General features: G+C 41.5%; 1 protein-coding gene across 1 annotated transcript; it reads left to right on the plus strand.

The window, feature by feature from the left end:
- The first annotated feature begins 7,645 nt into the window (after nucleotides 1-7,645).
- Nucleotides 7,646-14,973, plus strand: LOC134405798 (vomeronasal type-2 receptor 26-like). The gene is made up of 4 exons (XM_063137050.1): nucleotides 7,646-8,434; nucleotides 10,448-10,675; nucleotides 11,690-11,816; nucleotides 14,072-14,973. Exons 1-4 carry the CDS (start codon nucleotides 7,646-7,648, stop codon nucleotides 14,971-14,973), a joined length of 2,046 nt encoding a protein of 681 aa, XP_062993120.1.
- The last annotated feature ends 8,982 nt before the right edge of the window (nucleotides 14,974-23,955 follow it).

Consider the following 23,955-nt stretch of genomic DNA (forward strand, 5'->3'; position numbering starts at 1 on the left):
GCAGTAATCTAATCTGGAGATTACCAGAGTATGGACAACTGAAGCTAGGTTATCCCTGTCCAGATAGGGGCATAGCTGGGCCACCAACCAGAATTGGTAAAAAGCACTCCGTGCCACTGAGGCCACCTGAGCCTCAAGTGACAGAGATGGTTCTAGAAGAACCCCCAAGCTACGAACCTGCTCCTTCAGGGGGAGTGCAACCCCATCCAGAACCAGTAGAACACCCCCCATCTGGTCAGAAGAACCACCCACCAGCAGCATCTCAGTCTTGTCTGGATTGAGTTTCAGTTTATTAGCTCTCATCCAGTCCATTGTTGCAACCAGGCACCGGTTCAGCACATCCACAGCCTCACCTGATAAAGATGAAAAGGAGTAGAGCTGCGTGTCATCAGCGTACTGATGACAACGCTCTCCAAAACTCCAGATGACCACACCCAATGGTTTCATGTACATGTTAAACAGCATGGGGGACAAGACTGACCCCTGCGGAACCCCGTACTGGAGAGACCACAGGGCCGAGCAATGTTCTCCAAGCACCACCTTCTGGAGCCAACACGCCAAGTAGGAGAGGAACCACTGCAATACAGAGCCTCCCACTCCCAACTCAGCCAGACATTCCAGAAGGATTCCATGGTTGATGGTATCGAAAGCCAATGAGAACTCAAGGAGAATCAACAGAGTCACACTCCCCCTGTCTTTCTCCCGACATAGGTCATCATAGACCAAGGCTGTTTCTGTGCCAAAACCAGGCCTGAAACCCGACTGAAATGGATTCAGATAATCAGTCTCATCCAAGAGTGTCTGGAGCTGGCCCACAACCACCCGCTCAAGGACCTTGCCCAGGAATGGAACATTTGCTACGGGCCTGTAGTTACTACGATTTTCCAAGTCCAAGGAAGTTTTCTTCAGGAGTGGTCTCACTACCACCTCTTTCAGACAGCCTAGGACCATTTCCTCTCGCAGAGAGGCATTAATCACTTCCTTGGCCCAGCCAGCTGTTCCATCCCTACTGGCTTTTATTAGCCAAGAAGAGCATGTGTCCAGTACAGAGGTGGTTGCGCGGACTTGTCGAAGCACCTTGTCAACATCCTTGAACTGTACCAACTGAAACTGGGGATTTGCAGGAAGGATATTATGCATTTGTCCACTGATCTTTACATTGACACCAGAGTTCACCTAAAGCAAACACTGGAGGAGATATGAAGGCTTTTCCTACAAAGAAACAAATGTAGAGATAAGCCAAAGAACATCTCAACAGATCGGCGAAGAACTTCCCATATGAAAGGTGCAAATCACGTGTGCTTATGTAGGCTTCCAACATATAATGCCAGCAAAGCTGGCCAGTGTCAGGGCAAGAAACAAACTTCAGAGGCATGTGATGCTAGGCTCAAAGAAGTATTTGAGTTAGGAAATAATGCCTATCCTATTCCTGCACTATTCTAACCCCTGCCCCACCAGCAGAAGTGCTCCAGGTCCCACTTTCTGCATCAGAAACAGCTCAATGGAAGCACTCTGGAAGCCACAAGGAGAAGAAGGAAGGATTAGGGCACTGTCTCTTCAGAAAACTATATTTTTTGCCTCTAGAGGAATGCTAGATATCCCTGCTTCCGTCAGCCACTGATCCAGTGAGGAAGACTTTTAAATGAGAAGGAAGGGACACAGTGTTTTGGTCAGTGTGCAGGTTTTCGAGTGTGTGTATGCTGTAGAGATGGCCATCACAGAGAAAAGCTCTCAGTTGTCCTGGGGTAACTGGGACTGGGTTTTTCCCATGGTCCTGGGAGATCTCAAGGTCCGCGGGTGGTGCAGCACTTACTCCCAGGTCCATCCCTCCTCCCTGCAAGTAGCGGGGTTCACCCAACAGGCATAGAGCTTTGCATGGGGAGTCCATGGCCATCGGGGGTGAGGGGGGAGCATTTTTGCCATTCCTAGGATGGGTCTCAGCAGTTTTCAGCACCGAGTTTTCAGATTGTTGTTTTTTGTTTTGTTTTGTTTTGTTTTGTTTTAAAAAAAATTGGTGCAGGATTGTGCCTGCACAATTGTGCAATGTCTCCTCTCTTTAAAAGCAAAACCCCACCATGCCAGAATGTCCACTTCTGGAGGACGCGCTGGCATTAGGATCCTGGGGGACAATCCCGGAAGCTGGACAGCCCGAGATCCTCGCTCCCCTGTCCTGGAAGGCCTGCAGGTGTAGATTAGGCCTAAATTTGTCAATATAATATCATATGTTAGCAAATATTGCCTAGGATTAAGAAATATTTTAACTTGCTGTTTTTTAACCCTTCCATTAGCACTTTGTATTCTGGTATTTCCTCTGGCCGAGAAGAGTGTTTTATCATGTTTCTGTATGTGCATGGCCTGATTGGTTGATAAACAATAAAGTTTTGTAGCTCCTGTTGTTTCTTTTCATACTTATTCTGCACATTATGTCTCTGGGGAGAAGATGGTAAAGGCTGTGATTTTGGATTGCCCCCCCCCCCCAAGTTCAAAACATTTTTGAACTAGTGATTATCTACCCTGTAATTATCCAACTGACTGCTGTTGATTCATCTACCTAAAGTTGCAATGGCTTTCTTGGAAGGAGGGATTATGTGAATCTGAAATGGTCAAATAAAGCCTACTGTATCATTCACATGTAAAGTTAGGGACTGAAGAGCTCAAAGCATTTCTCAATCCCTTTTTGTTGAATTGTTCAGGTTTCAAATCAGTGACTATTGACTGAAATTCTTCAGAAATCCCATTGATGTTGAAGGTAAGGGATCTGTTGTCAGAGTGAGCCCTCCAAACCAGATTGGTGGTAATGACTATGCTGTAGATGAAAAGTGGCCAGAAGGTAAATCAGGATCTACTGGGTAATCTCTGGGTGATTTTAAGTAGATCAGTAATGTTTTCTTGTTCCAACAGAAAATGACTTTTACAACCTAAGTTATGTAACTGAATTTAAGAATGCTTAGGAGTGGACTTTTGTGCAGAGGGCTATGAGTGGAGTTCAGTTCCAGCACTGAATACAAATTTCTAGGGTTGGGATATGCTCAGTGTGACTCCCACCCTCCACTGGGTTTACTTCTGGATCACTTTACTTCTTTTGTGACTCTAAAGGACCCAGCTCAGGTGCATTCCTCAGGGCTAGAGATTAGGGATGTGCTCTGCTTCTCCTTGGACCAGAGAAGCAGAAGCGGATCAGGGGGCTTTGCCTCCCCTTAAGGCGGAGGCGAAGAGGATCGGGGGAGCAGCAGAGCGTTGCGGAGTAGTTCGAGGTGAAGGCGGATCATTCACCTCAATCCGGAGCTCCGCAAAAAAGGTAAAGGGGGTTTACTTGGCCCTGCCACTGTCACTGCCGCCCATGCAGTGATGGCGGCAGAGCCAGGTAAGGGGGCAAGGGGGAGGGGGATCTTACCTGCATCCGTCCGCGGTCCCGCAGCTGCTTCAACTGAGCCCAAGGACTCAAACAGTAAAACTAGGCCGCAACTGCAGCCTGGTCTTCCTGTTTGAGTCCTTGGGCTCAGTTGAAGAAGCCACAGGTCCACGGATGGATGCAGGTAAGGGGGAGGAGGGAGGGGGCTACCTGGCCCTGCCGCCGCCGCCACTGCAGAGCCAGGTAAGGGGGAGGGTTTTTTTGCCTGCGTCCGTCACGGCCTGTCGCCAGCTTCACTAAAGCCCGCGGCTCAACCAGGAAGTGTAGGCTGCAATCGGGGCCTACAGTTCCTGGTTGAGCCGCGGGCTCTAGTGAAGCTGGGCCGAGCTGGGATGGGCACAGGTAAAGGGGAGGAGGGAGGGGGCCTTACCTGGCGCCACTCCCCACCGCTGCGGAGCTCTGATTTGGAGCCGGAGCTCCGCAGCGGAGCAGAGTGGACCCTAGGTGGATCGAGGCAGGATGGAGTGGGCCCAATCCACAATTTGCAGATTGGGAGTGAAGAGGATCGGGGGAGGGGTGTCCATGCACATCCCTACTAGAGATGCCAACTCTGTCCCTGTGGCCTGCCTACTTCCGCTTAGGCCCCTACACATCAGCACAGATCAGCACCTTTAACCCAACCTTCTCTCTTCCACTGCCACCATACACAGTCCTCTGACTCCTCCCCTTCTCACAGCCAATCAGCACTCTCCTTCCATCCAGCACTCATTAACTCTTCTATGACCTATACTTACCAATCTGCAACAAACACAGAATGAGTACTTAATTTAAACTCTGCAAAACTTAACACCTTATACTTAATAATAACAGAGGCATAAGCAGTAAAACATCACACTCAGGTTGTTTTTTAATTCTAAATGACTATATTTTGCAGTTGTCTCTGGCTGATGGAATTTGGGTTTCTAGTAACAAAGTAGAGCTAATAAGAGTGAATTCTGCCCACCTGTGCTATAGATTCTTAGAAGCAAGTCCAGATCCCAAAAGAAATCTTGCCATCAGGAAGATGAGGTTTCTGATTCTTCTACTGCTCCTTCACATGCCTTGTAAAGCACAGCATTTAAACTGCACCGGGAATGATCCTGAACATATCAGGCATGAGTGGCACCAGTCAAATGAAATCATCTTTGGAGGGATTGTGTCTCATATTGAAATTCTTTTACCTGATGTTACCTTTAAGAACCACCCTTCGGAAGAGAAGCTCGGTATCCCACTGTAAAGAATCCTGACTTATATGGTCCTTTCTATTTTACTTAGAGGGGAAGCTGGTGAATAAGACAGGCAATAAAAAGGAAGACCATGTTTAACAATGTAATAAAATCATGAATTAAAGAAAGAAAATCTCACAGTGCAATCCTATATATGCCTATTCATAAGTAATTCTTAGTGGGTTCAGGGGGTTACTGACAGTCTCACTGATTATTCTCATTGGTATAGGTTTTGAGGACAACTAGAGGAAAACAGCCAAAGGTGAAAATCACTAGAGAGTTTGGATATGTAAAGTTATGTAGCTGAAATTTCATTTTGAAGTGGTGGAAAGCATCTGCATTTGATTGGAATGTAATGAGCAGCTTGAATGATTCCACATAGGGGAGAACATGTTGCTGTAGCATCTCTCCCCCTACCCCAAGGAATGAAGACAAGATTAAATGGACACATGTTTATTTAATTTAACATAATCTACAATGAGGGGGGGAAAGCAGTGAACCCCAGGATAAAAATATTTTAGTGCATCCCCTGTTCTTAAGAACCTTAGAATATAAGAAGTGCCATACTGGATCAGACCAAGGGTCCATCTCTCTGTTCATACAGTGACCCACCAGCAATCGGCCAGGGATGAACAAGCAGGACATGGTGCAACAGCACCCTCCCCCCCATGTTCCCCAGCAACTGCTACACATGGGCTTGCTGCCTCAAATAGTGGAGATAGCATGCAACCATCAGGGCTAGTAGCCATTGATAGTCTTCGCCTCCAAGAATTTATCCAACGCCCTTTTAAAGCCATCTAAATTGGTGGCTACTATTCTTCAGAAAGTTATTATACCCTGTGTCTGAGCGCCAAATCAGCTTGCTACCTCACTACCTCACTAGCACACAAAAAAGGGTGTTGAGGAAATAACATACTCCCATGATTGTAAGGGCCCAAGGTGGGATGTGACTCCCCGAGGCTGAAGGTAGCCAACCTTCTGTATATATTCATGCTGGCTAGCTGTGAGGAGCTGTTAGGATGAGTGGCTCTTCATTGTACAGATGTCTCAGGCTATTCACCAAGGCAGCCTATAATAAAGCCCCTCCAAGCCCATGCCGGATTAAACCAATTGGCTAAAGCATGTACAAGCAAGCATCTTACCCAATGATAGCATGAACTAGGCACAACAGATGATCTCATTAGCTAACTGTGGGGACACCTCAAAAAATTCCTACTTAGCCCTGAAAAACTGGTGGGTGGCTCTTCCATGCCTGTACTCATGAGAGTGAGTGGGCATGTTTTCACTTGGTTTTACACTCTGCAACTGAATAGCCAGCCTTCCATTCACTGTCTTCTTGTCTTGAAAAGTAGCCCCATCCTTAACTTCATCTCAAGGTTAGAAGGGACAAAATCATTCCCCATGTGGAACAATGGGGGAAAGCACTTTAGAATAAATAGATTTGTTGCTTGATGCAAGTGGCAAATTTGTACTGGTCTCATTATTACTATTGTGATTGTTTTTGGAAGACCATTTTGATTATATTGTAGTAAATCTTTATAGCGGACATTTTGAAATAAACAATACTAGGTAATCATTGTAGTCAAAATATTTTTAAAGGAGAAAAAATCATTTTTTGTTACCATTGCACCTACTAGTGAAAGAAAAACTGAATGTTCAGATAAAAATACTGGAGATGTTGAAGGCAATGTTTAAGAAAATACTCTTTCAGTTATGTAGATGTTTCCACAGTGTATGTGATTTGATATATTATAATTACTGTTTGGGATAAAGGCTGAGATGTTCCTTACCTCAGAAATACCATTTATATATGTTATCCTGTGAGAACTGTGAAGGTGATGTAAGTATGATACATTTCCTTTGTGGCCAAAGGGACCTAATTTTGACAATCTTTGCTGGATTGTGCCTTTTTTTTTCATTCTGTTTGCTGGATCTTCTCTTGTAGAGTGGTGCCAAAGTTCTACCAGCACATCCAGGCCTTGGTGTTTGCCATCCATGAGATCAATGAGAATCCTAAGATTTTGCCCAACGCCACTCTTGGGTTCCAGATCTATGACAGCTACTTTGATGCAAGGATGACCTACCGTACCACTTTGGACTTGCTTTTCAAATCACATAGATTTGTCCCCAACTACAAATGTGAGATCCAGAAAAAACTAATAGGAATAATTGGAGGACTCACCTTTCATACTTCCTCACACATGGCAGATATCGTAGGTCTTTACAAGATTCCACAGGTAGGATCTCAGGATAGAGTACCTGGGGAATTTCCACAAATCTTACATTCAGGGACACCCCCTCCCCTCATGGGAGAAATTGTATTATTCATAAAAAGAGAGAGGTAAAGTTGAAAAAACAAATGTAGGTGAAATATCTCCAGCTGTATTGAGGTATAATGTGAGTACCAATAGTTCACGTATATGGAGTTTAGAGCCAGAGACTTGGGCCATAGCTAGACCTAAGGTTTATCCCAGGATTGTCCTGGGGTCAAACCTGTTCATCTAAGTGCCACACAGGGCATCCAGCGCTCAGGCAGGGACGAACCTGGGATGATCCTGGGATACCTTAGGTCTAGCTACAGCCTGGGTATTACTTCAATTTTGATGTGGTTAGTATTCTAAGAAGTGAAGCTCTAAGGAGGTTTGTATGTCAATAGTGGAGGGGAGAGAGAGAGAGAGAGAGAAGTTTTCTAAAATGAAATACATATCATGAAGGATGGATATAAGTCCAAATCTGAATGGAGATTGGAGAGGAAGCTTTCAAAGCATTGGAAGTGCTAATGTCAACTATGAAACTCACAGGTAAATGCATATTTGATCGTAATGGTCTGAAATGTAATTTACTCTGTCTGGGCGGTTTACAAATGTTGTGTTGATGGTAGCCACTGTTTGAAAAGGTCTCCAGGTACTCCAACTATACTTACTGTACAATAGTTGTTAATTTTCTTTCTTTATTCTTTTCCTAGTTCTCATATGGCTCCATTCAACCACTAATGAATGACCAGACCAATTTCTCTTCCTTTTACCATATGTGTCCTAAAGAAGCTATTCAGTACTTTGGAATTGTCCAATTACTTATGCATTTCAGATGGAAATGGGTCGGGCTCATGATTTCGGATGATGATGGTGGAGAACATTTCTTGAAGGTCTTGGAACCAATGCTTTCCAAGAATGGAATCTGTTCAGCCTTCACAAATAGAGTTCCAAGTGATATACCTATATGGAACATTGGTGAAATGAACAATTACATTTTGAATAGTATTCCGGTTTTGGGGAAGAAAAAAGCCAAAGCTGTTGTTTTGTATGGAGCTACTGCAATAATCAGATGGTTGGCAGCCATTCTGAGTGGGATAAAATTTAAAGAGAAAACATCTATTGGTAAGGTGTGGATTACAACAGCCCAGATTGATTTTGCATACCATGTATTACTTAAAATGTGGGACATCCAACTGTTCCATGGTGCTATTTCCTTCAATGTTCACTCAGAGGAGCCCCTAGGCTTCCAACAATTTCTTCAGAATATAAATCCTTATAGTGCAAAAGGAGATGGCTTTATCACAGAGTTTTGGGAGCAAGCATTTGACTGTTTCATGCCAAATTATCATGAACCAACAGATGTAACCTGCACTGGAGAGGAGAGGTTGGCAGACCTTCCTGGGCCTTTTTTTGAAATGACCATGACTGGTCACAGCTACAATATCTATAATGCTGTCTATGCTCTGGCATATGCCTTGCACATCACATGCTTATCTAGATCCAGACACAGAGAAATGAAGGAGGAAAGAAGACTAGTCCCTATAGATATAGAACCCTGGCAGGTAATTTCTCATCTTACAATCATCTATAGTCATGACCTGGATACCAGGCAGTGGTGAGACATGCAACTATAGTCAGTATACAGCTGAATCTCAAATTCTATACACACCACCCTTCTATCTCAGTCATGTCTTCATATTCTTTCATCACCAGTAACCACATAGTAATGTGACAATAATATGTTTATAGCCAAATAGAGAAGATTGTTGAAGATTGTCAGGGTTTTTTGAGGTCAACCTCATTGTATGCTGTTTATTTGTTAGTTTCTTGATCGATTTGTATCCCACCATTCTGCAAAAGAAAATGGCACTCAGGGTGGCTTACATTCAGAAATAAAACTTGATAAAAAACAATAACAAGTTGAATACATTAAAGCACAACAAAAACAATGTAAAAACTGCATCCCACCCAATAAACCCACTTACATACCAAAGGACTGCTTGAATAATAATAATAATAATAATAATAATAATAATAATAATAATAATAATAATGATGTGAACCCTCTTCAGGAAGCTCCAGAGCCAGGAAGTTACCACCAAGAAGGCCTTCTTTTACTTTACCCACAGGTGCAAATCTGAAGGCGTTAGACTCAAAAGGTGTGTGTGTAAATGCATACCCATTTTTTATACTGTATGCATTTAAGGACACATGCTACCATTTACTAAAACACACTTGTACACATTTTGAAAATGTATGCATTCTCCTTTGCACATTTTTCAAATGTGTGCCTGTTCTCAAATGCATTTCATTTCATTTTTATTTACTTTTGCAGAATGTATTGCAATTGCGGATAGGTATGGATTTGCAGGTGCAAATTGGGTTTGGGCTGTGTTCAGGTCCAGAAGGTGTGAATTGGGTAAATCTATAAAAAAGAAACTTGACAGAGTGAATTTCTCACACATCCCTATTGCTGAATTACACATTCATGTTGTGTAATTTTGGAAGTTGTTTCAGCAATATCAATTGATAAAGCTACAGTGATTCATGTATCACCACTCTCTTGTTTATTACGAAGATAAGAGCCATGCTGGATCAGTCCAAGGTTCCATCTTGTCCATTGGTCAACCAGCTGCCAACCAGGAACCCACAAGCAGGACACAAATGCAACAGGTCCTTCCTGCCTATGTTTCCTAGCAACAGGTGTATCTCTACTGATACTGGAGTTAGCACATAGCCAGCAGGACTAGTAGCCATTGAAAGCCTTCTCCTCCAAGAATATATCCAACACCCTCCTTTTAAAGCCATCCAAATTGATGGCCATTACTACATCTTGAGGTAGTGAATTTCATAGTTTAAATATGCATGAGTGAAGAAGTACTTCCTTTTATCTGTCCTGAATCTCTCACCAATCAGCTTCATTCTCCACACGATGAATAATTTTCTACACCTCTATCAGGTCTCCCCTTAACCTCCTTTTTTTCCAAGCTAAACAATCACAGCTTCCATCACAGGGAAAATATTCCACCCGCTTGATCATTTTTAGTTGCCCTTTTCTGCACTTTTTCCAGTTCTACAATATCCTTTTTAACATGTGGTTAAACGTACTGTCCACAGTATTCTAAATGTGATTACACCATGGATTCATATAAAGGCAATATGATAGTGGCGGTTTTACTCCCAATTCCTTTTCTAATTATGCCTAATATGGAGTTTGCCTTATTTATAGTGGCCACTCACACTGGATTGACATTTTCATTGAACTGTCCACCACAGCCACAAGATCTCTTTCTTGATCAATCACCACTAGCTTAGATCCCATCAGGTTATACTAGAAGTTGGGCTTTTTTGCCCCAATGTGCATCACTTAACACTTGGTTATACTGCACCACATTTTCCATTTGTGTGTCCATGCTCCCAATTTAGAGAGATGAAATGCAGGTTATTGTCCATCATTTGAAAGGAAAATAGTTACATTCATATGCTGGGTCTTTCCTAAAGAAAAAGCATCAAGGACATTGAGACTATTTTAACACGTGTTAGGCTCTTTGACTTTTATTTCTCTCTCCATGCAGCTCCATTCATTGCTTCAGAGGATCTCATTCAACAACAGTGCTGGAGAAGAGGTTGCATTTAATGAACATGGAGAATTATCATCTCACTTCGACATTATAAACTTGGTCACTTTCCCTAATGGCTCCTATCTCAGAGTGAAAGTGGGAAAGGTGGATTCTCAGGTTCTTCCAGCTAACATGTTCACCCTTGATGAAGAAAGAATTGAGTGGCACAAAGAGTTAACTCAGGTTGGGAAATGATGGCAGATTCTCAAGTATCAGCAGTAGCTCTAAGGCAAATAGGGGTATGGCTAGACGAGAGGGGTGGAGGGTGATGATCTCGCGATTTTATGATTGCGAGATCGTTGCCCTTATCTACATGTGGTGCGTGATGTCCAGGAAGGAAGAGAACATCACAGCCGCCATTTTATTTGTTTGTTTTAATCCGAGTAGAGTGCAGGAGTGCTCCTGCAAAAAATGTAAGTGTTTGTAAAAAATAACAACCTCGTGCTCCCCCCACTCCACCCCTGATGGGCACAGAGTTCCTGAGGAGTTCCGTGCCCACTTCCCAGGCCCTCACCACATGTTCCACAGTCTCGGGATCATCCCGAGACCATGGAAAAATCAAGAAAAACGGGTAGGGCGATATCCCAGGGAAAGGCAGGGATCATCCCTCCCTGCTCCTGGGATCCCCTGTGTGTCATGTGGATGCACAGGGAAGATCCCAGGATGACCCCTGGGATAAGCCCTTGTCTAGCCATGTCCTAAGTGAAATTGCCACCCCAATTTTGCTGCACACAAATAGAGTGGAGAATTTTGAAAGGTTCATTGTGTACTGCTCTAACTTAAACCATGACAGGAAAAGCCCTTACAAAACATCCCTAACGGTTTGTGATGGACAAGGATAATATTGTGAGTTTGGGCTGGCATTTTTAATTTTTTATCTTTTCATTTTTGTGAACCGCCCCAAGCGTGTTGGCTATTGGGCGGTGTAGAAATGAAATGAAATGAAATGAAATAAATAAATAAATAAATAAATAATAAAAATCTTTCTGGCTAGTGAGCCAGATCATCTGGCAAGTATGGAAAAAATATTCTTCACAAGTTACAATCATAGTTAGGGTAGTACTCATTTAATGGGTCACTGATGTGCTGTTGGGTGAGATTATCATCAGGCCTGTTTTGCTTATCAGTCGATTAACTGCAAGGCAACATGTTTTAAATATTTTCTCAATGTGAAATTCTCTCTTTCTTCAAGAACAGGTCCCCCCCTTTTCTCTGTGTAATACCAATTGCCTTCCTGGTTACAGCAAGAAGAAGAAAGAAGGGGAGAAATTTTGCTGCTATGACTGTACACTGTGTCCTGATGGGATGATCTCAAACCAGGAGGGTAGGAAATGTGGCATTATTAAGAACTCATAAAGAACATTCTCTGAGACTTGATGGACTAAATTTGCCCTAGCTAATTATGAAAGTAAAGTTAAAGAAAGTATTTTTTTTCTATAATGCCTTTCTCCTATTGTTTGCGTCTGACTATATGAAAAGTAGGATAGGGCTTCTGTATCTGTTAAAGATGCAAAGGGAATTTCAGCAGGTATCATTTGTATGCATGCAGCACCTGGTGAAATTCTCTCTTCATCACAACAGTTAAAGCTGCAGGAGCCCTTCCCTCTTGACCAGATACAAAAGAGGGCAGGGCTCCTGCAGCTTTAACTGTTGTGATGAAGAGGGAATTTCACCAGGTGCTGTATGCATACAAATGATGCCTGCTGAAATTCTCTTATCTATGCAACTGTTAAAGATACAGGAGCCCTGTCCTCCTTTTCATATGGTCACCCTACCCTATGCTGGAAAGGTATATTGGTATTCTGATTCCATTCAGTTTTGCAAATATTGTTTGAGCTCAACACTTTTCAGGCTACATCTTATTACTGGGAAGAATTATAACGGCCACAGCAGTTACAGTCACATTAAGATTAATCAGTAGGGGTGTGCACGGATCCCCCACTCAGCTTCACTTTCAGATCTGCCATTTTCGGATCGGGCCGCTCCGCCCCACCCCCACTCCGCCTATGCCTACTCCGCTCCGCTCGGAGCTCCGGATCCGGATCGGAGCTCCGTTCCCCCCCCATAGGGAGGGTTACCGGGCCCTGCCGCCATCGCCGCCCATGCGGTGATGGCGGCAGAGCCCGGCAAGGGACCAAGGGAGAGGGGGATCTTACCTGCCTCCGTCCGTGGTCCGTCACCATCTTCAATTGAGCCCGCGGTTCCACCAGGAAGTCTGGGCCGCAAGCGGCCCAGACTTCCTGCTGGATCCACGGGCTCAATTGAAGACGCTGATGGACCGCGGACGGAGGCAGGTAAAGGAGAGGAGGGCGGGGGGGATTACCGGGCCCTGCCGCCGTCGCCACATGGGCGACAGCGGCAGGGCCCGGTAAACCCCACTTACCTTTCCGGCGGAGCTCCAGATCAAGGCGAAGGATCCGCCTTCACCTCGATCCTCTTCGCCACGCTCCGCCGGCCCCCCAATCCTCTTCGCCTCCGCCTTAAGGGCAGGCGAAGCCCCCCCGCTCCGCTCCTGCTTCTACGGTCCGATTAGAAGCGGAGCACATCCCTATTAATCAGTAAATTCAGCATTCCACCATGTTCAATGACTATTAGGAGCATTGTAATAACCTTTACAAAATTTCTGACAGTTTCAGTTCTTAGAAAGATGTGCTTCTTCTACACTTCCTGACATTTTCAGGAAGATTGGTGAATTTTTGAGTAAGAGCAGTTTAAAGAAAAAATGCAAAACACCTCTGCCCAAAAAAAGGGGAAAAAAGTGACTTCAGAAAAGAAGTTGGTGGTCTATTTGTAGTCACAGTTATGGCTTTCTATTTCATTTCATTTCTTGTATTCTTCTTGTACTGGAAGAAAACTATTGTTTCTCAATGTTCCATTTCATTTGGGGCATGGCTAGTCGAGGTGGGTGGAGGGCGAACATCTCATGATTATATGATCGTGAGACTGTCACCCTTATCTACACGTGGCATGCAACATCATGGCCACCGTTTTGAATTTTTCATTTTAAAGGTAAAGGAGCACACGAGCACTCGAATGACAGGTCCCCCCATCCCACCCCTGATGGGCACAGAGCTCCTGAGGAGCTCCGTGCCCGGTTCCTGGCTCCGCATGTTTACTCATGAGGAGCCGGGACATACCAGTGATGATGGGCCACACAATCTGTACCCAGAAAAAGTGGGCTACAACTGTAAGGTGATATCCCTGGCCAAAGGAGGGATCTTCCCTCCCTGCTCCCGGGATGCCCTGTGCGTCATATGGACACTCAGGGATGATCCCGGGGCGATTACCAGGATTTTTTATTTATTTATTTATTTATTTCACTTATATACCACTCCCATAACCAGGGCTCTCTGGGCGGTTTACAGATATCACCAGGATATCAACTTGGACTTTAAAATAATGATCTTCTTGATTTTCTTTTTCTTTTTGTCTTTTTAATAAAGTGTAGGGTTTTTTATTGTATTGAATATAGTTGATTTATAGCACAATCCTATGGATCCCGTTGCTAGCATTAGGTCTTAATCTCTGCTAGGTGGATATGGGATTGCAGACTTAACAAGATATCTACTGCTCTTTCAGACATGGAGAATTGTGCCAGTTGCCCAGGAGATCACTTTCCAAACAAGGCCCAAGACCAATGTGTCAAAAAGATTTTAAACTTTCTCCATTTTGAAGAAACTTTGGGAATTGTTTTAGCTTCTTTGGCTCTTTTCTTCTCTGTGATCACATCTCTGGTGCTTGGAATATTCATTAAATACAGGGATACTCCCATTGTAAAAGCCAATAATAGGAGCCTTTCCTATGTTCTCCTCATTTCCCTCCAGCACTGCTTCCTCTGCTCTTTGCTGTTCATCGGAAAACCCAATAAAGTGACCTGCCTCCTCCGACAAACAGGTTTTGGGATTGTCTTTACCATTGCTGTTTCTTCTATTTTGGCCAAAACCATTACAGTGGTTTTGGTTTTCATGGCTGCCAAGCCTGGAAACATTTTTAAAAAATGGGTGGGGAAAAGTTTGGCCCATATTATTGTCTTTTCCTGTTCCTTTCTTCAAGGAGGAATTTGCATCCTTTGGCTGGTTATTTCTCCCCCATTTCCAGATGTGGACATCTATTCACTGTCTGAAGAAATCATAACAAACTGTAATGAAGGATCTGTTGCTATGTTTTATTGTGTCTTTGGCTTCATGGGTATTCTCGCCACCCTCAGCTTCACTGTGGCATTTTTAGCCAGAAGGTTACCCAACAGTTTCAATGAAGCCAAGTTCATCACCTTCAGTATGTTGGGTTTTTGCAGTGTATGGGTGTCCTTTGTCCCAACCTACCTGAGCACAAGAGGGAAATACATGGTAGCTGTGGAGATCTTCTCTATCCTGGCCTCCAGTGCTGGGTTGTTAGGTTGCATCTTTTTCCCCAAATGCTACATAATTTTGGTGCAGCCTGAGTTGAATAAAAGGGACCAGCTGATAAGGATAAAGTCTTAAAAAGTGGTGTTAAAGGCTTGAAGTAGAGATTAGACAAGTTCATAGCATGTAAAGCCAATGGCAACTTTTCATGGTGATCCTATACTGCCTCCTGGATCAGAGGCAGAATGTTTCCAACTTACCTGTTGTTGAAAAACAATAATGGCAGAAGATTGTTGCTGTCATGCCATACTTGTGGGCTTCATACACAAGCATCTGGTTGTTCACCATTGGAAACAAGTTTTTCGACTAGAAATAGCAAGGTTCTTATTTAGAATCTGTCTTTATTCTGTTTGATTTTTCAGTTACTGAACTGTGAAGTCTGAACTTGGGCCACAGCTAGACCTAAGGTTTATCCCGAGATCATCCAGGGGTCAAACCTGTTCATCTAGGTGACACACAGGGGATCCAGTGCTCAGGCAGGGGCGAACCCTGGATGATCCCAGGATAAACCTTAGGTCTAGCTGTGGCCCTAGTCTGCTCTTTATGTGTTGAAGGATCACACCTGTTCTCCTCCTACATTGCTAACAAATGAAGGGGTTGTGATGTGTATATAAAATGAAGCATATGAATCAGTAATTTTGTGATGTTCTTGATTTCCACGACACTGGTCGGGTATGGATCTTTAGGAATAAGCATTAAAGATCCTGCTCCAGAGAATCTATCTGTTGTCTTCTTGGTTAATAAATCAAATAAACACATTTTACTCTTGAATGATTTATTCTTGGGAGTCTGTAAAGCAAAATTTGTGACTTTGATGTAAATGGGAGATGGGGTGTGTGGAGGGGCCTAATTCAACTATGGACATCAGTATCATTTCATAATAATTAGGGGTCTACTTCAAATTTGGTTAAATCTGAACTGCAGCAAGCTTTAGGACCAGGTTATAGAAAGGTGAGGTTGTGGTTTAGAAATCCCCATGTCTGGAAGAAAAGATAAGTAGACCAAAATGTTGACTGCATGAAAAGAAGTCAAGTCCAGTTTAGGAACAAACAAGCTACCGTATTTCTTCGATTCTAAGATGCCATCGATTCGAAGACGCACCCCATTTTTAGAGATGTTTATTTGGGGAAAAAGGGCATCTTAGAATCGAAGAAATACTTCTCTCACTGCCCAGACAACCTCCTCCCCCCCCCTCCGCGCTTTCTTCTCTTGGTTGTGTCGTTTTCTTTTTTCCCTCTGTGAGAGAAGAAACCGCCGTTTGCGCGGGAAGAAGGGGGGCGTTGAAACAAAGAGTAAACAATATTTTCTGGAGGGGAGAGAGAGTAGAAGACGCAATTAAGGAGCTAAAATGCTTAACTCTCCAGTCCCGCCCTTTACTTGTCTGTGCACCAGGGGATGACGACATGCGAGTAAGTCCCATGGAAATCGATGGGACTTACGAATAAATTTGACTAACAAAAAACCAGGTGCTTACCCAAGCAGCTCCTCCTCGCTTGCATGGCTTGAGGCTGCTGCAGGAGCTTCCTCTTTTCCTCTTACCGTATTGCATCGATTCTAAGACACACTCCATTTTTAGAGCTGTTTATTTAGGGGGAAAAGTGCATCTTAGAATCGAAGAAATACGGTATGCCAGAGGAGGGAGGGACATTTGGGAAGAGGAGGGAACATTCTGGGATGAGGGTGGTCAAAAAGGGTGACATGGACTAATGGAGTCAAATATTTTAAAATAAATTAATATGTATTAAGAGGGAGGTTACCAATTTTTAGAAAGATTTTAAAGCCTAAACACAGAGGAGGAAAATATATTTCTTTTCTGTGGGGCATGAGATTTGGGATGTTGCTATGAGTCCAGCATGTAGTCCTCAGTTTTGCGTGGGAGAGATGGAAGTTGCTCTGCAGAGAAAAAACTTCTGGGCTAGATGGACCAATTGTCTGACACAGTATAAGACAGTTTCCTGTGTTTGCTTTTATTGCTGATCATAACTGTGACACCTTTAAAATAGATGTATGCATCCCTTATCCAGCCTGGTGTTCAGAAAACTACTATCCAAAGAAACTCTAAGATCAAATAAATGAAGCATTTTCACTGGTTTTCCAAAGATGAACCATTTCTTTCTCTGTGACATCTAACCTAAAGATCACTTTAGGTTATTCTGAACTCACTGACCAGTTCCTGTCCCACTACAAACAAATAACTTGTGACAATAATGTTTGTCTCTGCAGTTCTAGTACTAATGATATGACAGGGAGTCCAAAAACATTACAGAAGTGATTATCAACCCTGTAATTATTAAAATGACTCTAATTGATTTGCCTGGGTATGGCACCTGCGGCTTTCCAGAAGGAACTAGAAAGACTCAACCATGTTTATATCACAAATAAATAAAAGAACTGTGTTGTGCCATTAGGTTGTTGCTGCAGGCAGGGCTTTGTCACTAGATTTGTATTGTTCTACTTTTTGTTGTATAGATGAGGCTTGAAATAACTGTCTCTTGACTGGCATTCAAGGTATAATTTTAGAAGAGACTTTGAGGCTAAGGGTGACACCAGCCTCTTTAAGAAGTATATCCATTGAGCTAATATAGCCTTTACCCAAGACACCTTCTTTAAACCAGCCACAAAGCAGCTTGGAATAATGGTGCTCTAGAGAGAGAAAGAAAACAATCCACAATTAGAGGAAAGACTTGACTTCAAGAGTTCGGGCTTTGTGATGTTGCTACTACTGTTGGCAGTTTTCCTCCTTCCTCACCAAGTGTGCACAGCATCGACTATGAAGTGTGAACCGACTGATCCACTCCCCATCCCACATGAGTGGCACCAGCCAAATAAAGTCATCATTGGTGCGATTGCATCTCATATCAATTATGTGTTCAGTATAATTTCATTTGATAAACACCCTTCTCAGGAGTTGATTACGCTTCCATTGTAAGGATCTCCACGCTTCCCACCAAGTGTCTCATTAGTGTCAATTTGATTTTACAGATTCTTTCTGCTTATATGTCAGCAAGCTGTTTAGATCTTTTGGGGGCGGGCGGAGGAGGATATATATATTTTGTAAAGATATGAATGAATGATTTGCTCCTACATTTGGTTGCTATGAAAAGCGAAATGCACAGAGTCTTGTATACGGACAATATGGCCACATTAACAACAAAACCGGTTATGTCCTTTAAACTTTGTGCTGTCTTTGCACTCTACCCTAGAAGGAGGTTCGTGGAAAACTCTAAAAGATTTGCTCACTGTGAGGCTAGTTCCAGTTCAATATTGTCCTAAGTTTGGAGTGGTGCACATTATCTGATAGGAGGAAGAGGAATAAAACATCCTGAAAATCGTCTTGAGATATTATTCCAAACTAGGACCAAAGTACCTTTTAGTTTTTGCTGTTATTGATTTGTGCAATTAGACAGTGTGGCTGTGGGTAATATCCATCCATCCATTGGAGAAGTGTGCATTATCTGAAATGAAGATATATATATATATATATATATATATATATATATATATGGAACAAAACACCCTGATAAATCAGCTTACAAGCTATCAGGAAAACCATTTTGCTTGTAATATGTTTCAGAACAAATTCCAAAGTAAAAGGGCACTAACTCTTTTTATTTCAATGTTTTCTACCGATTCTACATTTTGCCTCCCCATCTCTTCTTTTCCCCCTACATTCCCAATATGTTTATTCTTCAAACCCACATAATTCTTTGATAAGTGTTTATATTTATCTGGCTTTGTATCAAAATCCCTTTTTCTTAAACTTCTAGTACTGCTATTCATAACTCTCTCTCTCTTTTCCCTTTGGAAAAAATACGTTTTTATTTTTGTTTTGTTTTTGAAAAAGCATTGCTGTGAATAGGAAAACGTGCAGAATCTAGGACACAGATATTATAGCTGTGTGAGCTTCAAGACCTGTTACATCATCCAGCCTATGTGATCGCATTCTCCCATAGTGAGATACACACCTTACCATTTAGAAAGTGTTTAGGGATAGGGTAGTTTTTATGTGTTGTTAATTGCACCAAATTTGCACACTGTCAGAAAAGTCCCTTATAAAATAAGCAGAACAAAGACCATGGAAAATCATCTTCCCGTGAGCATGCAATCGACCTGGACCCAACAAGTTGCTTCAAATATATTTCAGAACAAATTCTGCCAAATGTGGTATCGACCCATTTTATTTCTGGTTTTAAAATGATGAACCAGGCAGAGTTCAGATTGTATAGTTTGTACTTACTTGTGACTTTCCTCTGCAAATCTTAATTTACAAGGTTTATTATTATTATTATTATTGTATTTCTCATGCTTTTTTCTGCCTACACTAACTCTTCCCTGCCATAGTGCTTTGACATAAGAACATTAGAAGGGTCCATCTGGTCCAGCACACTGTTCACACAGCAGCCAACCATCTGTCAACCAGGGACCCACAAGCAGGACATGGTGCAACAGCACCCTCCCACCCATGGTCCCCAGCAACTGGTGCACAGAGGCTTACTGCCTCCGATACTGGAGGTAGCACATAACCATCAGGGCTAGTAGCCATTGATAGCCTTCTTCTCCAGGAATTTATCCAACCCCTTTTTAATGTCATCCAAATGGTGGCCATCACTACATCTTGTAGTTGTGAATTCCGTAATATAATAATAATAATAATAATAATAATAATAATAATAATAATAATAATAAAAAGAAGAAGAAGAAGAAGAAGAAAGAGATTTATAAGAATTATTAGTGTTGTTGTTGTTGTTGTTGTTATTATTATTATTATTATTATTATTTCACAGACTAATTGTACCATCCCATATGTGTCTATTCAAAAATATATCTCACTGAGTTCAATTGTGCTTACTGCTGGCAAGGGGTAGTATCCAATGTTAGTCTTATGTAGAGTACACCCATTAAAATCAATGAGACTTAAGTTGTGACTCACTTCAGTTCCATTCCTTTCAACTGGTCTACTCTACATACAACTAACATTAGGTACTACCCTATAATTGCAGCCTACAGGTATGTAAGTTAAGTGTTGATCTTACCTCAAATCCATGTTTCTTAACAAAGAAGCAAACAGTGAGATAAGAGCTGGTGTATTGCTCTGATGGCTTTTATACCACATTAACAATAGAATTATTCAGATCATTTAGTTGGATCCAGACTTATCTGTCATTGAAATCAGTAAGCTTGACTAATTTCTCTCATTGATGTCAAAGGTTATTGTGTGCAACTGACGAATTGGATCCAACCTAATGAGTTTTGTTTAATATCTATTGTTTATTTAATGTCTTCCACAGCAGGGTGAAACAATATTTACATTTGAAAATACATCTATTTTCTCTTAGTATTTAAAATGGTTGTGTCCATTTTTGCTTTTTCTTTGACTGTTGCGTTAGCTGTCTGTTTTCATATTAATGTATATTTAGATAGCTTCTCATCCCAATCATCATGTCACCTAGAGTATTCTAGGTGTGGTATAAATCATCATCATCATCCTTTTCTCAAGAATTTATCCAATTCATCCAATAGCACTTAGTCATGAAAGATCATGAACCCTACTCTTGATGAACATTGACACTTCACCACCTGCAAATACTCTTGATTTAGGGATTGGGGAAATGATACCTTATTCTCATGAATTTCTATCATGACATTTCATTTCATATCTCTAAATGGAGCTACTCTCTGGCAAAGAGATGTACTATAGAATGGAAATGAGCTGATTAAAGTATTCATGACAGATGTTTGCACCATTCATGTCTTGAAGAAGTTTGCTAAATTAAAATGTGGATTAAAATGTTCCAGTTTTCCCATCATTGTCTATCTTCATTCCTACATGGGTTCCAAACTGCAAAAGATGACTAGATGATAAAGGTACTATGTGGTGTATGAACTCTAGAATAACCTGGTAACACTACCAAAGTTCATCTAAAACAACAGATACATAAGAAGAAATATGTGGCAGCTCTTGTTCAGTATGCTAAATTCCCCAGAGGAATAGATGAAAGCTTGACAAGGAATGCTAAAGATGACGAAGCTGACATTCAAGCAAGTAAATCCTAATTTCCAATTGGACGTAGTTAGGACCAATCTTTGCTGATTCAGAGACCATCAGAGTGGACCAATTTTTTGATAGAATAATTTTGTTGCACACTTTAATTCTCTCATGAAATAGCAAATTACTTTATTTGCAGCATGGTGACAAAGTTCTACCAGCACATCTTGGCCTTGGTGTTTGCAGTTCATGAGATCAATGAGAATCCCAAGATCTTGCCCAATGTCACGCTTGGCTTCCATGTCTATGACAGCTATTCCAATTCAAGGATGACCTATCGCACCACTCTGGACCTGCTCTGCAAATCACAGATATTTATTGCTAACTACAAATGTGGCAATCAGAAAAATCTAATAGGAGTCATTGGAGGACTTGATTCTGATACATCCTCACACATGGCAGACATCTTAAGTCTTTACAAGATTCCACAGGTAGGACTTGTAGGGGGATTTTGCAAACTGTATAATTCCTACAGTGTTTAAAAGATGGGTGCTGCCATTTGGTTTTTGGACTGGATCCAGATTAGGTTAATTGAACCTTCAGTAGCTCCTATTAAAATCATTGGGACAAATTAGTAATGAATTAAATCCCATTGATTTCTATAGAAATCATGAGTAACTAGATTAGCTTGGATCCAACCCCTACTATTTGAAAGGGGTTTTGACTGATTTTATTATTATTATTTATGTTGCATTTAATTATTTAGCACATCTTTTAATGTAAACTTCCTGAAAGCTGATGTAAAAATAAAAAAAGTTATACTAATCATGCTAGTACTACTCATAATATTAACACTACATACAAATAAAATATAGTATTAATGATTGTATTATTAACAATAATAATAATAATAATAATAATAATAATGCTATGACTGCTAGAACTTCCACAATTGGAGGTGCTTTCTCAAGTGGACCTGACCTAATAATCTCTCAAAATTATGCTGATGTAATGTGGTAACATTGAGACACTGTCTGGTAGTGTCTCTCCAAAGTTTCCGGCAAGATTTTTTCCAGGGCTACCTGGAAATGCCAGGGATTGAATTTGGAATTTTCTGTATGCAATGCATGTGCTTTATGGCTGAGTCATGCCACTGCAGGTTTACTGAATGATTTTAAGGAGAAAGCATTCAACTGCACAGTAGGACCACACTCTCCCATGCCCACAAAAGAAAACTAAACATACACTAAAGAGGAGGAACTGGAGAACTGTCCTGCCCATATTTTGAATACAAATCTGAACTAAAATTTCTGCAACGATGTCAACATGGTGATACAATGGTTTCATACCACTCACACATTAAGGAAACCACAGAACATTGGAGATACCTCCAACTGTCAGCTCAGAGAATGAAACCCTAGTAAGTTGTTTCCTCAAGGGCAAAACACTGTTGTCATGGCCTTAGTATATTGAGGTGGTGCGATATGGAGTAATAAGAAGGCCCTTGAATGATCTCAATAGTATGTGGGTTTGCTCATCTGTTTTGATTCATCTTCCCAAATTCATTCCATTTCTTTCCATAGATATTGCTACAAAGCCCAAAATTAATTTATTTTTCATGAGAGTTGTCTTAGCAGCTCCATCATTCAATGATATCAAACTAATGGACTCTTCTTCTTCTTTTTTACTTTCTTCCAATATCTGGTGCCTAAAGTGGGATACTGTTCTTTAATATGCCCTTTTATTTGCAAGACAGTTGCATTTTTAAGCTGGACTGCACTTTTTAAAAAATGGATCCAGTAACTGGTGAATGACATAACTGAAGTTAGAATAATCAAGCATATGACCTAAAGAGACAGAGTCAGTGTGGTGCAGTGTTTAGATTGTTGGACTGGGAGTCAGGAGATCTAGTCCCCACTCAGCCATAGAAGCTCTCTTGGTGACTTTGGGTCAGTCACAGACTCTCAGCCCAACCTACCTCACAGGGTTGTTGTTGTGAGGATAAAATGGAGAGGAGGAGGATAATGTATGCCTCCTTGGGTTCCTTGGTGAAAAGAAAGGTGTGATATAAATGTAATAAATAAATAAATAAATATTTGCTGAAGAAGAATCAGTTTGACTTGTGCAAAGGGGAGTCTCCAAAAATTAACAATGCTTCAAACATTTCAGGAAGCACATGGACATGGTTGATGCAGTTGACATTATATATTTGCACTTCCGAAAAGATTTTGACAAAGCCTCAAATCAAAAGTTCAGAGTAGTCTTTGGACTAACGGGATAGGAGGACAGGTTGTCTTATGGACTGAGAACTAGCCACCGTGGGTGTACAAATCAAACTAAACCAATCAATAAGCGAAATGAATTAGAGAGTAAATTCAATAGTCAGTTCAGACAGTGAAGGTGAGTAAGAAGTAGTGCTATTTAATGTCTGCATCCACTCTGCAGTTAGAGCGCAGTTACAGTTTTGTAGATAAAACCAATTCAGCCAGGTACATGAAAACCTAAGGGAAAGATGAACAGATACTAAATAGGTAAATGTGCAGTGAAAGGACAAGTGTAAAATGTGATAGATAGATAGATAGATAGATAGATAGATAGATAGATAGATAGATAGATAGATGTGTGTGTGTGTGTGTGTGTGTGTGTGTGTGTGTGTGTGTGTGTGTGTAAATAATATATTAGTGGGAATTGAGTGCTTCACATATGCAGTGATGAAGTCCGAACAGAGTGACTAATAAAGAAAAGGAAATCAGGTTTGTGTTACATACAGAAATGTAAACACATTTGGAAGAAAGTATCGGTTAGGAAAAGAGGAAGAAAATACGTACATGTAATTATAATTTGAAGGTTTAAAGGGATGTATAAATATCATATGTTACCTTGGGGATCTTTCTAGATGAAAAGGGGCAGATGTTATCAAACCCTTTTTTTAACCTAAAGAAGTCTTCACATTCTCATATTCAATTTCTAAACTGTCTGTGCCCCCTCACACAACCCTTTCCTTTTTTCAGATTTCATATGGTTCCTTTGAACCAAAATTTAGAGATCAAACCGATTTTTCTTCCTTTTACCGC

The sequence above is a fragment of the Elgaria multicarinata genome, chromosome 11 (genome assembly GCF_023053635.1).
Source record: "Elgaria multicarinata webbii isolate HBS135686 ecotype San Diego chromosome 11, rElgMul1.1.pri, whole genome shotgun sequence".
NCBI lineage: Eukaryota > Metazoa > Chordata > Lepidosauria > Squamata > Anguidae > Elgaria > Elgaria multicarinata.

Bases quoted from the DNA above. Each gene is read 5' to 3' on its own strand.
- LOC134405798 (XM_063137050.1), top strand. From the start codon at position 7,646: ATGTGTCCTAAAGAAGCTATTCAGTACTTTGGAATTGTCCAATTACTT. The intron at 10,676-11,689 runs GTTGGGAAATGA...CTTCAAGAACAG, and splicing joins GGCACAAAGAGTTAACTCAG to GTCCCCCCCTTTTCTCTGTG. The intron at 11,817-14,071 runs GTAGGAAATGTG...CTGCTCTTTCAG, and splicing joins GATGATCTCAAACCAGGAGG to ACATGGAGAATTGTGCCAGT.